Source organism: Achroia grisella, unplaced genomic scaffold, assembly GCF_030625045.1.
Source record: "Achroia grisella isolate CSIRO2021 unplaced genomic scaffold, CSIRO_AGI_Agris_v1 utg729, whole genome shotgun sequence".
NCBI classification, from domain to species: Eukaryota; Metazoa; Arthropoda; class Insecta; order Lepidoptera; family Pyralidae; genus Achroia; species Achroia grisella.
In genome coordinates, this window is record NW_026713004.1 from 411,995 (window position 1) to 428,052 (window position 16,058).

General features: G+C 30.6%; 1 protein-coding gene across 1 annotated transcript; it reads right to left on the minus strand.

The window, feature by feature from the left end:
• Positions 1-14,327: 14,327 nt before the first annotated feature.
• On the minus strand, positions 14,328-15,828 carry LOC131850314 (uncharacterized). The gene is made up of 2 exons (XM_059200513.1): positions 15,573-15,828; positions 14,328-14,373 (listed from the first exon to the last, which is right to left on the minus strand). The coding sequence occupies exons 1-2, from the start codon at positions 15,826-15,828 to the stop codon at positions 14,354-14,356; spliced, it is 276 nt and encodes a 91-aa protein (XP_059056496.1). The 3' UTR covers positions 14,328-14,353.
• Between the last annotated feature and the right edge of the window lie 230 nt (positions 15,829-16,058).

Below are 16,058 nucleotides of genomic sequence, written 5' to 3' on the forward strand. Positions count from 1 at the left end.
AGGTGATTACACTAACAAAAGCTTACGTAATGTCAACAAACTAGTTTTGCCTAAATGCCGTTTGACGAAAGTCAGTAATTCGTTTTATGGAAATTGCGTAAGGTTTTATAACAAACTCCCAGAGTCTGTAGTCAATTTGCCAGAACAAAAATTCCAATGTGTCATGAAATATTTTCTTTGTAAAAAAGCTTATTATAAAATTGAAGAATTTATAAATGATATTAATTTTTTTGTAGAAAATATCTAACTTAAAATTCATAGCGCTGACAATGTTATCTGATTGAACAGAGATTAAATGCGTAGCGGTTTCTATATTGATTGTCGCATGCCTAATCCTTGTTGTTAATTAAATATAAGTAAATCAATATTTATTTAAAAGAGCAACACACAAGTTTCTTGCTTGTTCTTCTTGTGATGAATCTGCATTCCGAATAAGCGGTAGAATAAAAAAACTTTACTATTCTAAAGTGTTTATATTAAGTTTATTTGAATGAAGATTATTTATATTTCTATTTCTAATGAAGAGAAAATGAATATATAAGTGAAACGAATGAACGAATGAGTTGAACGCTAAAATGAGAAACAACGACTATTTCTTGCTGGATATTAGTGCTTTTATTTTCATATTTGAAAACTAAATTCGTAACGCGCAGAAATTCTCTTATTTCGACTCCCCGGGCCTATATTTATTTGACACTAAAACTGTATATTATATCCGTAATCAAGTAGTAGGTCGTATATACTCGTAACTGTATTGGTGTTTTTAAAGCATAGTTTAGTACGCAGCTTTACTTCAGATGGTTTTATATTATTCTACCATGATATAAATATTTGTAATCATGAGTATGATTATTTATATTAGTTTAAGTGTTGTTTATGTATGCATATATTTTTCGACCAAGTGTAATGTTGTTATCCGTAGCTGACCTATAGCTTCACCAGACGAAAAATAGAGACAAGTGCCGAAGGTCCTCGTAACACGCAGAATTACTTATGGATTTTTTTTATGGATGTAATGTATATGGAATGGTTCACCCGCCTAACGGTTTACGCTGGCGGGACACCAGTGGAGGATGATACGATGATCATGACGTCAGGTCAGACGATGGTCTATATTACTGATATGGTACATTGTTAGCAATGAGATCATCGGTCTATATTACTAACCTCCCTTTCCCCCCTACTTATGGATTATAAAGTACACAATTCCAAAAAATATATATATACTGTACTGTACTTGTGTCAGTTGTCTAGTACCCATCAAACAACCCTTGGCTTGCTTAGCTTGGAACTAGATGGGGCTGTGTGAATAGTCCAGATTTATTATTATTATTTAGTAATAGATCTTCATGACATACATGGCATATCTGTATGGAGCCATAGTGAGTCCCTAAATAATAAAGAACTATAAAAAGATGTCTTTAGCCTAAGAAATTTGTATCTGTACAAAAACCTGTATAGTAATTACAGACTGCCGCCTTTAAATGTTTAAAACTATTTGAATAAATTAAGAGGTGCGTTTTAACCCCTGCCAGTGGTGTTAAGCCAGCCCTTCTTAATTATTTAAAATTAATGGATCGACATCAACTAACCAATTAGTTCAGTTTTAGGGGTATCTACCAAATAAATTGCGACTATTTGTTCCCTAACAAACAAGAATAATTGTTGCCAAGTTACGAAAATTACTAGCTCATTGTTTTTAAAGAATTATCTATGGCAAGTCAAAAATTAAGTTATTGTTCTAGAATCTTCTTATGATAGACCAGCTTTGTACCGGCACTGTCGCGTATAATATAGTCTTTCTTACTCGCTGATAATGGATATTATTATAGGTAATGAAGTTGGTAGTTTGTATTCACACATCAACTTAACAATGTAAAGTTACAACTAAATTATATAAAAGAGCAAGACGCTTTTTTAAATTTGATTTCTTACTCGTTCTTCTTGTGATGAGGCAGTTTTCAGAATGAACAGTGGATTAAAAAAATAAGGAATGACTATTCGAAAGTCCTTAAATGTAAGTATACTTGACTAAAGATTTTTTTATTCCATTCTATTCTATTTAGATAAAAGAACATTTGAATTCGCAATACATATTAATTGTTTATAAGAAACATACATAAAATAAGATCTTTTTTATGTAGTATTTAAAAATTTACTTTAGATGTAGTATTTTTACTTAGCATCTAAACTAAATCAACTAAACGGCCTACAACTTGTATCAACGATGTGCAAAACGCCGTTCAAACCACTCCAACGGCATTACGTATCCATTTAAGAGCTGAGGTCAGGGCTTCTTAAACTCGTACCCTCCGAGGTCTGGGGTCCCAGGGGAATGGCACTCTTCTCGACACTCGCAAATTGAAACGGAAGGTGTCCAATAAATTCCGCATTCGTTCTCAAAGGAATTCGGTTGAAAGTTCTTTGTGTATGTGAATATTTTATCGCAGTTATTTTAGGGTTACGATGTCGGTAGGTGAGGACAGTTCGTTTATGTTGTTTGCGTTGTATTAGTGTCTTTTGCTCGTAAATTGTATGATTTATTCGTTTCTTTGTACATAGATAATGGAATAGATTGTCCATATTGTCGTATTTGGAAAGAAGTTCTTTACATTGGTTAATAAACGAATTATATATTGTAGTTTTTAACACAGGGTTGCCAAATGACGGGTGATATAAGTTTGAATGGAGATAAGAAAAAGCCAAACAAAAAGTCTAAATATAGTAAATGAGTTAATACTCAATTTTTAGTGCTCATTCGGAATTAGTAGCATACTCACAATTTTAGTTTCTTGACTTGCATTTCTGTATTTAGTTATTCGTCTGCTATCTGCGAACAATTCTATATGATAATCTTATAATATTCTTAGTTTTAATCTATCTGGCTCTTCTAGTGTTGGATATGTACTTTGGGTATAATTGATTTATAGTGACTCAATTACTATACTACGATTTATCGTCGCCGAACATACATCATATCTGAAAGTGTACATGGCTGGCATTATAAGTAAGAAGTAATAATCAGAAGTCAATCAGAGAATGCTTGACTGCGAACTGAATTAAACGAACCTGTTTTTCTAACGAGAACATATTTTCATAGATACGAATACCTGAGCGAGTTGATTATTTAAGATTGTTACAAAATTCCGCGGTGAAGTTTCTAGAAATACTGCGGTCTACTACCGGTGCCACTGTGCCTTGGTTTATCCTGTAGGGTGTTAGGCGTGGAAGGCATTCCAATCTAGATGGCAGTCAGGTTCAGTCCTACTGTTCCTCGCAGAATGTGTGCGGGAACATCGCACATAGGACAGTTTTTAATAGACGTATGGGGACACCCACTGTTAGAGATCCACTAAGGAGAGCATTGGACATCAAACGAGATATAATATGATGGAATTTATAAAATACTGTGATTTTCTATATACGACCTATTTTATGATATTACTGCTATACTACACAAGACACAGAAGTGCTAACATATAAACGAATTATATGTTCAAGTTTAGGACGAGTTTCATAGAAAAGAGAAGGATTTATGTCACTGGTACTGTAATAACCAGGTTTTATGTTCAAGTCTTCATTATATTACACTGATATATTTGGGTATTTTCCTACTTTATTCTTTCAATATTCTAGGGGATAAAAAGAACGGGTTGTTGTTGTCTGTGACAATTATTTATTACACACACTAATGGTAATTTTTATACCCTTAAGTGTTAAGAGTGGCTCACCCCAAAACATGTATTTTTCATTTTTTCAACAACATTTTTTACTTTTTTATAATGTGGCATTAAAAAATACATACAACCCTAAATTTTCACGCTCCTATCATCAACTCCTATTTTTTAATAGCGTATTTAATTTATATGGCAAAACGTTAGCCGGGACAGCTCGTATGAATTATAAAAGTATATGCGTTAGCAACACAGATAATAACATTACTCCATCATGATAACCTAATGGAGATCTCTTAAAAGAAGTCTTTCCAAAACGTCACAGAAATACTTCGTCAGTACAAAACGAAGTTTGCTTTGAAACTAGTTAGCAAACAAGGTGTTGAATAAACAACTCCGGGTTTAAATTGCACTGTACCGCGGGCTTTCCTGATTGATAGGTTTTACGTTCAATATGGAACGGCAAACATTCATCAGGTTCCAGTAATTTAGTATGTTTTGTTAGAGATATTCGATAGCATTGATAGATAAAGTCCTATACTTTAGATAATTACTTCTAAAACTTAGCAAACACGTGAATACTTGCAGCTTATAGGATCTGCTTTGTTATGATCAGTGTGACATATGCATTACTATCTGTTTACTCTTTAAAAGGTAACAAAGTGAGTGACAAATATACAGACAGATAGATATACTTTCATATTTATAATATTCATATCGATTAGCTATACCGGCGATTTTGTATATGTTGGAGATCATATCTATTGACGATATAAAGCCATAATAATTGAGTCTTAATGACGCCATATTTTTTTCACTATTAGCCTAGATATATTAATACATATTTTACAAAACTCACTGTTTCTCTATGAAAACTTAGCACACATACTGACCAAAAGAAAGTTTTTGATTTTATTAATAATTACAATAGTGAAGAAGATGTATGTATAATATCGTGATTTTCTAATTTTGTGTTGATTGATCAATAGGTTTTTTATAGAAAACACAGCTGTATTTCTTTGGTGTCATAAAAAAAGTAATATAGTAGTCGCAGTGTAATTGAAAATAGTCTTAATCTAACAAATATTAATTTAAATATTATTTTCTAGCCTTAATTAGTTAGTGATCTCTACACTAACTGATATTATTCTTATCTACTCGTCCGTCTTCGCACGGGTGTGCGTGTATTGTATATATAAACTTTCCTCTTGAATTACTCTATCTATTAAAAAAACCGCAACGAAATCCGTTGCGTAGTTTTAAAGATTTAAGCATACATAGGGACGGACAGACAGCGACAGTGACTTTGTTTTATGCTATGTAATGATAACACTAAATTAGTTTAGTGTCATTATAGCATTAGTGCTAGAAAAAGTATTTTAAATACATTTCTGTGTAAAACATCGTGTTTTATCTTATTCAACAAGTAAACAAAGATTTTATGCGCGTAAATATATATTTCTTTGTACATTTATTTCTCAATACCGTAGCTGTAATTTACTGGTAGCTTATAAAACAATAGTGTTGGTACTTCGCACTAACAGTAATTGCAGGCCACTGTTGAGTGCTGAGTTCCAGATAATCAAGAAATATTACGGTAGCCTCTTAAGTGATATAAGTGTCTACCAATGAAATAAATGGGCGGCCCAAGCAAGATGGCAAACAGTAACTTAGTTCGAACATAATTATAATTTATTAAAAACTTTGCACAACTAGTGGTATAAATTATTATCTTGTTGATATATCGATTTGTGGGGATATAAAGTAGATCGTTTTCTTCATTGTCGTAAATAGTAAATATCTACTACATTTTTAACATATCGCTAGCGTCTGTAATAATAGACTTACCTACTGAAAGATATTTAATATGTATATATACAAATTTACTACTTACATATATTTTGATCTAATCTAAATATATATAACTCAAAGGTGACTGACATAGTGATCTATCAACGAACAGCCCAAACCACTGGACGGATCGGGCTGTACATAATTTGGCATGCAGGTAGATGTTATGACGTAGGCATCCGCTAAGAAAGGATTTTGATTAATTCTACCCCAAGGAGGTAAAATAAGGGATGAAAGTTTGTATGAAACTTTGTCAATTTTAAACCAATCGGGTTGAGAGGACTTTGCATGCATACAGCTACTATGACGTAGGCATCCCCTAAGAAAGGATTTTGATAAATTCCACCCCTAAGTTTAGTTTAGTTTAGTTTCATTTATTGACCAATGTAAAAAATATCTTTACATATATGGCAAGTCATAATATACAGTAATGATATTTATAAAATTTAAATTCGATTACAATTATCTTATTAAATAAAATAAAATAAATAAGGGGATAAATTAACGCGAGCAAAGCCACGGGTAAAAGCTAGTATGCTTATATACATTCTAGATACTAATTTACGACTTACTGTTATATTACTGCTTTAAGGCCACTAATAGGCAACAAGAACAAATTTACTTTCAAAACAGGATAAAAAATAAGAAGGATATTAAAAATTTACGAGTATAATATTAGTAATAATAAGCCAATAAGAAAACATCTGTCATATGTAACACTTTATCTAGAATCAGTGCAAGAAGATCTATATACTTTGGAACTACATAGATGGTATTGTACAATAAGTTTCTTTGTTTATTTATTGACTGTCTATTACCCGCGACTTCGTCTGCATGGAATGGCTATGGCTTTTTTTATGATATAAATATAACTTCTAAAGTAAAATTGACTTAAGTTACTTCTTAGATATCTGCCAGTGAAAGTTCCTTTAAAATCAGTCCACCCATTTCAGAGATTTACAAGAACAAATATACAGTTAGGCTGAAAATTGTTTTTTAAATTTATATTATATTTTTTATGTAGGTAGTGTACTCATAGGTATGCATTACATATGTATTACAAATAGATTCTTCGATTTTACTTACTTGTGTAGATATGTATTATTAAGTTTATGAATAAAGTAAAAATCTAATAACTTTATTGTACATATACGCACAATTAGGAAAAATCACGGGATTTTACCACGTTTTATTATTTTAATAAATTTCTCGATATTTCGGCAGTGTTTCCACCATGATCACGGATAAACTGAGGGCATAAATAATGAATTTCAAACGGTATATCCTTATTATGTGCACATATATAAAGTAGTAATATTGTAGTAATTTTTCACTGGTAGTTTGCATTTCGTAGCTCATGTAGGCCGGTCCCAAAACTTCTTTGTGTGGGCAAATTAAATACAGCGCACAACTACGTCACCAGTGAGACATTTGTCTAACAATACAGTTGAGTTATTGTATCGTGTAATTCTAGCTGCTATTGTTCTTAAGGAACATCACACAGCCTCCTCGGAAGTACCAACAATAATCAATCTTCAAGGCTTGAAAGTTTATAATATATCCCTCTACGTAATGTCAAAGTTAATTCATTACCCAAATTCTATATCTTAATTTTTTTTACGTTATATTAATCCAAATAAGGTAAAAATGTAGATAATTAATTATATTAGTGAATTTAAATAAAAAATAAATATTTTTTTATACACTGTTGATTATTAATTAATAATTTCATTGAACACATAATTTTGCATATTATTTCTATTCATATTACCAATATATATTACACTAATAAAATGGTATATAACAGTGATATTATTAATCATTGTAAATTTATTAGAATACAAATAATTGTTTTTTTAATATTGAATATGAAAAAAATACTCATCATATAAGTTTTGACAGCTCCCTTTTTATATTGTCTAGTTTCCATTATTTCTTTTTAATGTATTTTTTTATCTATATTACAAGTTAAGGTAGACTGGGACTGATATACCAAAGATGGACATAAGTTCCTACATTAATATAGGATAAAAAGTACCTACCCATATATAAAGTAGTATATACTCGTACTAGACAGATAACTACTGCATATAACACCGGTATGATTCCCAAATCGTGTGATTCCATCGCCTTCGGCTTCAACATCAAATATAACATTCGTTGGCAATCGATCACGTTCTTCCCTCGAGGAACAATGTTTCCACATTTTCCGTTTTTTATACATAAGACACGCATGATGTTTCTAACTGTGCTCCAATGTACTGTAGTCTCTACAATTTTTTATTAGTAGGGGAAAATAGAATGTTTACTAGTACTAGCTAATAAAAAAAATATTATAGCTAATAAAGAATTGTCCTGAAATTATTATATATTAAACAAATATTCGACAGATATTTATTGAAGAATCAGAAAAGTGAGTTCAAAATTATACAATAACTTAACAAAATAGAATAAAAATATATAACTTGGACAATTTTGTATCTGCAATTACAAGAATTATAAGACATTATTGCGAGTAAAAACATATACAAAAACACTATAAAAAATAAACAGTTATTTAGCAGATTTGAACAGATAAGCAAATAGATACTGACATAACTGCAGGAGAGCATATTGTCAATTGTATGTAACATAAATTTTATTTGTATATTCACTAAAAGGTTATTACTTAACGTGTAAGTCTGTACTATGTAAGTATAAATTGTTATTTTTGTTGCTTAGCTCAATATTGAGTTTTAATTATTTAAACAATTTTAGTAAGTTCTCCACCACATGTATATATTCAAACAGCAAAATAATACACAATAAAGCTTACTATCAGATACTAAAAGAAAATCTTAAAACTCAACAAAGATATTTTTAAAACACATTTAAGTGGAAAGTGTATACGATGGAACGGGAAATACAAACAGCATGAAAGGGCCGCAGAAATCCCAGGTTTATGTGTATAGTGCGTGGGACAAAGCTGCACTGAGACGCTCTACAGGCACGAGAAGGCTTTGTGACGGTGAAGCACGGGGAATTAATCGAACGAACCGTACATTTGTATTGAACTCGTATTTTCATTCTCACGTAATTCACAATGATTATTATCATATAATAATAATACACTGGAATTACCCTTAAATAAATTCAAAATATCTGTTAAATCATATTTACTGAGCAAAGCCTAGCTTTTAAAAACTAGTAATTCAATTAAGTTTCTTGCCAGTTCTTCTCAATTGGATCTATATACTGAACTGGATGGTAGGGAAAAATTATAAGATAAAAAATTTGACGTTTATAAGCGGCTAAAATGTCCTACATGGATAAATAAATTTTGATTTTAATATTCAGAGCGCACAGATAAACAAAGAACAATAAAGTACAATCAAATAGTTTAACAAATGGCGATCTTATCAGCAATATGATGAGATGACATACTTATATTTTTTTAAATTTCTTTACTCTATCTCAGACAGATAGCTTACAATGCAAGCTGCTGGTCAAATAGTCGAGACAGAGTATCAATTCAAATGTGTTAGTTAAATATTCGAAAAAATGTTTCTTTTTGTGGATTTGTTATAGACATTCATGATCAAATATCGATGTCAAATCTACGGTCAGGTGGTAATATATGATATATTAGAAAAGGATAGTAGAAATAGTACTGTAAGTGTAAGTAATATAGAAGCCTAGAAATTACTGATAAAATTCGCCTCAACTTTTTCAAATAATAATAAGAACGCAGGACAATTCACAGAGCGCCATTAAGTTTTGAAAATATAAGCAGAGCTTGTGTTATGAGTACTAGACAACTGATAAAAATACTTAAATATTTTATTTTTCTATTACTATATAGAGGATATCTGGACTATGCAAACAATCATACCCATGATTACAATTGTTGTATGGTGTGAGCTATCGAACCCGCGACCAACATAAAGTGAGGCGGTATGCTAAACCTAAGAGTATAAATTAATTTTATGAATCTATATCATAATGCAGCTTAAATTAAAAGTGTTAATACAATATTTACCTGTGTGTACAATTAAATACATGGTAATAAATATTATAATAATGTAAGTCATTTAAGCTTTTAAGTAAAGCTTAAATGACTAAAACAAGTTAACCTAAGCATGTTTACTTATAAAGTCAATCAGTTTAACAATAAATAAATATAATATTTCTTTGTCAGAATAAATTATTTATTTACATAAAACACGAAAATTTTTCAAAACTTAATAATTTAACGTGTTCCTACATTGACTTGACTTTTCTAACTAAATAAATAATATTGTGTATTTAATATATAAGACGGCCTCGGTGGTCTAGCAATCTAGCACACCGCTTTACGTGCGATGGTCGCGGGTTCGATTCCACGCACGGCACAAATATTTGTATTCATTAGTATGATTGTTAGTATCAGTCTGCGTGTTTTCTAAGTATACTATGTATGTTTTTACGAAAAAAAAATCTATGTATTTGTATCAGTTGTCTAGCAATAACACAAGCTCTAGCTAGCTTAACTTGGGGCTAGATGGCGCTGTGTGAATTGTCCTGTGATTATAATCTGTTTTTCACAGCTTAAGCTGGTGATTAGTACCGAGGACAGGACATGCCAAGTCTCTTGTCACATCCGACTAATATTATCTATTCTATTTATATTACTGTTAATAAAACATATACGAAGTTCGCCAAAATATTCGCCTGTGTGTCCACAAAGCCGTATCAGACACAGGTGTTATATACCTAGAATGATAGCAAAATAACAATAAAATAAAGTTAAAACTATTGTACACAGCACAGAACTGAGTTCGAATTTGCACTCTATGGTTTTCAAAATATGACCTAGATTACTTAATGATTTTCACTTTTCTAGATACATAACATGACAATAGTATGGTTTTGATTGTTACTTCTATAATAAGTAGAATTATAAAAATATATATAGAAACGTAACAAAATCTGTAAGAAGGCTGACAACCAACTGTTTTATCGCAAAATCTGAGGAAACTTTGTTTTGGAAACCATATAAATTAAACCTTAATTTTATGCTAATAAAAAACTTCTGAACATCGTGTCACGTGTTTAGAGGCTTTAGGGATATTTATAAAATTAAATAATAATGACGAATGTATTTTGGGAACCGCGATTTCAGATAAAATATTCTACTAGTAGAAGAATTAATTGCGGTGCTTGTGAATTCGGTTTTATTTGAACCCGCTTTCGAGTGCTCGTCAGCATTTCGAATGGGATTTTTCGCAAAGAGGGTAGGACCTTAATGAGCACACTTGAAAACAAAGCTGGAGGTACTGCGAACGTTTTGGTTTATACCCTCGTTGTCTTTGATATCTGAAGCGTGCTCTATGGTTGAATCAGGCGCGTTTTGAATGTTTATTTTCGTTTTTATCGTGGTAATAGTTTCATTCAGATAAGAATTTATGATTGGTTGAACTTTATGAATCGGCAAGGTATTTTCTGCATGAGTTACATACATACATACATTTGCGTAATTGACTTTACTGTAAACTAGAAATAAAACGTAGAAACGTCATCATCATCAATCCATTGCACTCCAGAACCCTAAATACTCCTAACGAAGGCCATTCTCATTAAAAACATTATAAAAATAAAAACTCAGCACGTGTCCATACAAATACTATAAACAGGAAAGACTTGATTTTTTAAATGTTTGCTTGTAACAGTTAAACTAAAAAAAATGTTGATTAATTTAAAAATCCTTTCACGTATAAGAAAGCATTATCAATCATCAAACGTTATCAGAGCATAAAATATAATTCATAAAGAAAGAAAATGACTGGGCGAGCCACCGTAAATCTTTATAAAATATTATTATAGAATATTTATTAGAAAATACTTGATATTTTAAATATCGCAAACATTGTAATAACAGAAATTAATGGGAGCATTAAAAGAAAAATATTGCTATTTTAAATTCAAATTTTCTAAATCGGTCTTCAATAATGTTTAAAAATGCAATTTCTTTTCTGAAATGATAGCATTAGCGCCCGCATACTCGCATTTAAGACGAGCGATCTAAACCTAACATCATTTTATTTTCATCTCCTATTCTATTTCTCCCACAACCCCCATCGGCAACCCTTATTCACACCCTAACTGCCTTCTAATCATGTGGTTTGAGTGGTGCACACTTATGAAGTGGCTTTTTATACATCAAAGGAGCCAACCCTCATAAGATGGGGACGCGAAAATTATTTATTAGTTGCCAAAGAGGAACAATCTATGGCTTCCGATACACCATTCTTACTAAGAAATACTGACTCATCTTTAGAAATTGTAATCTCTTTGAAGGGAAAAGTGGCTCTGAGATTTCCTTCATTAGAGGTTTGCTGAACTCCTTTGAAATTAGATATTTATAAAGTATGTGAGATTGCTTCGTATTGATTAGTATATATTTTTTTTCTTTGCCGTCGTATTTATATTACGATTGACAGAATATGTGTATGTATATATATATTTTTTAGACGAAAGCTAAACTATGAGAGACTAAATTGTTCATCTGTGGTGTAAGATAAGATAATCTATACGAAGCTAATATTAATATCGATTTATAAATATTTGGTAATATACAGTACATTAGATATTTCACATAAGTTGAAGTAAAAAATAATATTACTATGCATATTAAAAAATAATACGGTCTATATTTCCAAATTCATCATTTTCACTATTTTACTTCCTATTGTTGATTATATTATATATAGTTTTATTTGCGAGTTCAATCAATATTTTTCTTGTTTCTTCTTCCATATTCTCTCTACTGCCATTGAAATGTTGGTTACCTTCAATGTCCTGAATAGATCGTACTGTAAGAATTAAATTATTTGGAAATTAGCTAGCTATTCCGATTTTATCCCGTTTGAACAGGTTTAGTCCTATATAAATAGTAAAGACAACACATTTCTCTGTCATAGTAAAAACTTTTTACCAAAACTTTTTTTGTAGCCCTCTTATACTGGTGGTTGTATATTGACAGTTTAAAACAAACTCACTGAAAAATATTAAATTTAGAACGCAATTTTATCTTTTTAAATTTCGAAACTTAAAATTGACATTTTGAATTTAGAAAATAACTTACCCGGTCTCATAGCTATCCGTGCTATAACATCATTGAATTCTCTCGAGAAAACATCCACCATACTTTTATTTCCATACCATACGTCCATTGCAGCGTTGGAAACCCATTTAGAAGGTCTATAATCTCTCGGCTCGCTTTTTTTATCCTCTTTTAAACGAATCTTTCTTGTATCACCTTTTAGTGTAAATATAACTAAAATAATCATAATGAGTATGAAATCCTTGGATTCCAAGATGTTTATCCTCAGTGACATGTCGTTTAGATCTGATTTATAAGGTTCTTGTAATGAATACGATATTACGGACGAATAGATGTACTCATTGTTCTAAATGTTGTTGTTTAAAGCGGAAGAAAAAATTACAGCTTTGTGTTATAAGATGTATGAATGGTTGTTTATAACGTTACTAAGAAGTTTGCAAAAGTAATCTAATGACGTAACACTACTGCAAAATTTTGCTATTATTAAATTTATATTTGAATATCGAATACCTTGACTTTAATTATCGCTTTTAGAAAGTTATATTGACACTGGCCATTGCGTAATTTTTTGTACTAATTTGAATTTCGAAAATGGCAATGGAATGACAAACAACAACCGTTCAAAAATTTCTTATATATCTATTAATTTAAATAAGGAATAATTCTATTTCATTCTATTTTTAAATTTAAATTATCAACTTATTTCTCTTCATTAGAAGTACTACATACTTTCTTATTTTCGTAATTTATAAAAGTATTATATTTTTATAATATTTCTTTAGTAATTAAGCAGCCATGCATTTTTCATAAAACATTATGGAAATTATCTCTAGGCCCGGATACAACGACTTTTTATCTTCGCTTTCCGGATTCGAAATGTGTTTCGGACGTGGAGTATAATAAATTTGGATTTATACAAGCTTGTTTTGCAAAAGGCATTACGTACATATAGCACGCTAACTCATAAACTTGTAGATAATAGCTATAAAAATTAAACAGTAATTATGTATATATATTACTAATATTGTGAATATGAATGAATAGATAGATGTTTGTTACTCTTTCTAGCAAAAACTACTGAATGGATTTTGACGCAACTTAACAGTTTGTAAATTTCCAGAGATATTTTTTTTTTAAATCTGCTTATTGGCATTTTTTAAAAATTTAATTTTTTTTTTCTCTCTTAAATCTGTATTGCTTTAAATTCATTAGGCTGGTTCAATGAGTCAGCTCTCAGACTCTGTCTTCGAATCTTTCTACTAGTCTCTGGATGTCACATCTTTTGAGTCGAGAAAATTTTAGACTCCCTGATCCCTGCAGTTATGCGACTAGGTCAATTCTGTGTTCATTTAATCTAGACTAGTAGCTTGTACTGTAGGTTTGTATTTCCTATTTTACAGTGATTAATTTTATGTCCTTAGTGGAAGCTACAGGTTTTGGAGTCTAGTTTTTCGCCCTTAGTCTATATGTGTTTTGCAGAGTAGAGCTTATACTATGGGCATTAGACAACTGATAAAATAATTAAATAACTAATTAATATTTTTAATGTAGAAATCACGCAGATTGCTAGGTACTAATGAAAAAAATGTTTGTATTATACCAGGAATAGAATCCGCGCCTATTACCTGTAAGGCGGCGTGGTGAATCATAATAATTGAAATAAAGCAAAATAATTTTATGGAAAACAGTTTTTATTTACTTTTTTATAGTTTTTGTGTATTAAGTTACTATATTATTTCTTCTTATTTCAACTCTTGCGGTCAGGACCTGAAAAATACGAATAAAATTATAAATAAAGAGTCGCCAATAATTTATATCTTGTTATTTGAGAAGAGGTACAAAAATATGAGTCTCAGGCGAAGATGTGAAGGTCAGCTAGACCTGTGATAGTCTGACTCGACATTTATCATTATATTTCGCCCAATTTCCACAATATCTTTTTAAATTATAGTCTATGTGTTATTCTAATATATAAGCTACAATACTGTAAAGTTTCATCTAAATCCGTTCAGTAGTTTTCGCGTCAAAGAGTAACAAACATCCATCCATACTCACATACTTTCGAGTTTATATTATATTAGTAAGACTAGTCTATTAATATTAATATATAAATTTATATATGACAATATTATTCCCATAGAAGGCATTGTATTTTAACTGATAATTAATTTAATTTATTATATATATGTATATCATAGTGTAATCACCACCAACCCCTATTTTTATAGCTATATTAGTATTTTATTTTATATGGCAAAATAACATTTACCGGGTCAACTAGTATTCATTTAAAATTAATTACCTATATGCAAAATTCGTATGTATAATTTAATACATTATAATAATGTGTGTTAACTTACTGTATATTGCAAATAAAGTATATTCTATTTATATATCTTATTCTTAATAATCATTACATAGTATAAAACAAAGTCGCTGTTGCTGTCTGTCCGTCCCTATGTATGCTTAAATGTTTAATACTACGCAACGGATTTTGAAGGGGATTCTTTTTAATAGATGAAGTAATTCGTGTGGAAATTTTTTATATATAATACATGTACACCCGTTCGAAGCCGGGGCGAGTAGCTTTGGTGTATGTACCGTATTTATATTCGTATGCACGTAGTAAAAAACGGTTATTTCAATATTACAAACAGACACTCCGATTTTATTTATATGTATAATGTTAATTAATCAATAAAATAACAAGTTCTGCACATTATACATTTCATTTGAAGTTTCTTTCTTAAAATTACCTTTCATTTCAACAATTCTATCAATAGCCTTTGAGCCAACATTCCACAATTTAACAAGTTCTACACATTATACAATTTCATTTGAAGTTTCTTTCATAAACTTACCTTTCATTTCAACAATTCTATAAATAGCCTTTGAGCCAACATTCCACAATTTAACAAGTTCTGCACATTATACAGTTTCATTTGAAGTTTCTTTTATAAACTTACCTTTCATTTCAACAATTCTATCAATAGCCTTTGAGCCAACATTCCACAATTCTCTGGCTATTAGACTCATAATAGTTTTGTTTGAGTAAATGAAATCCATTGCTTTCCCAACCAGAACGTCGGACGCAGTGAAATCGTCATTCTCAATTTTCTTGTATCGCTTTTTCAAATCCTTAAAAGTTTTGTATGAGTTTGTTCTTTGTATTTCTAGAAATATTATACAGATTGTTAACACAAAAAGCACTTGTCGTATCATTGTGGATGTAGGTAATTGAATGTTGGTAATTGAATTGTGTTTGTTTGTTCAGAGAAATGTGTAAAGGAGTAACCATGCTGTGAATGATTTTTGATTCTATAATACTAGCTGTTACACGCGACTTCATCTGCATAAACCATTCCTTATTACACGGAATTCTAGAGTTTAGTTTTAGAGATAAAAATTGCCTATGTCCGTTGCCATTCGTCCGTCTGTAAGGTCAGAGGGTC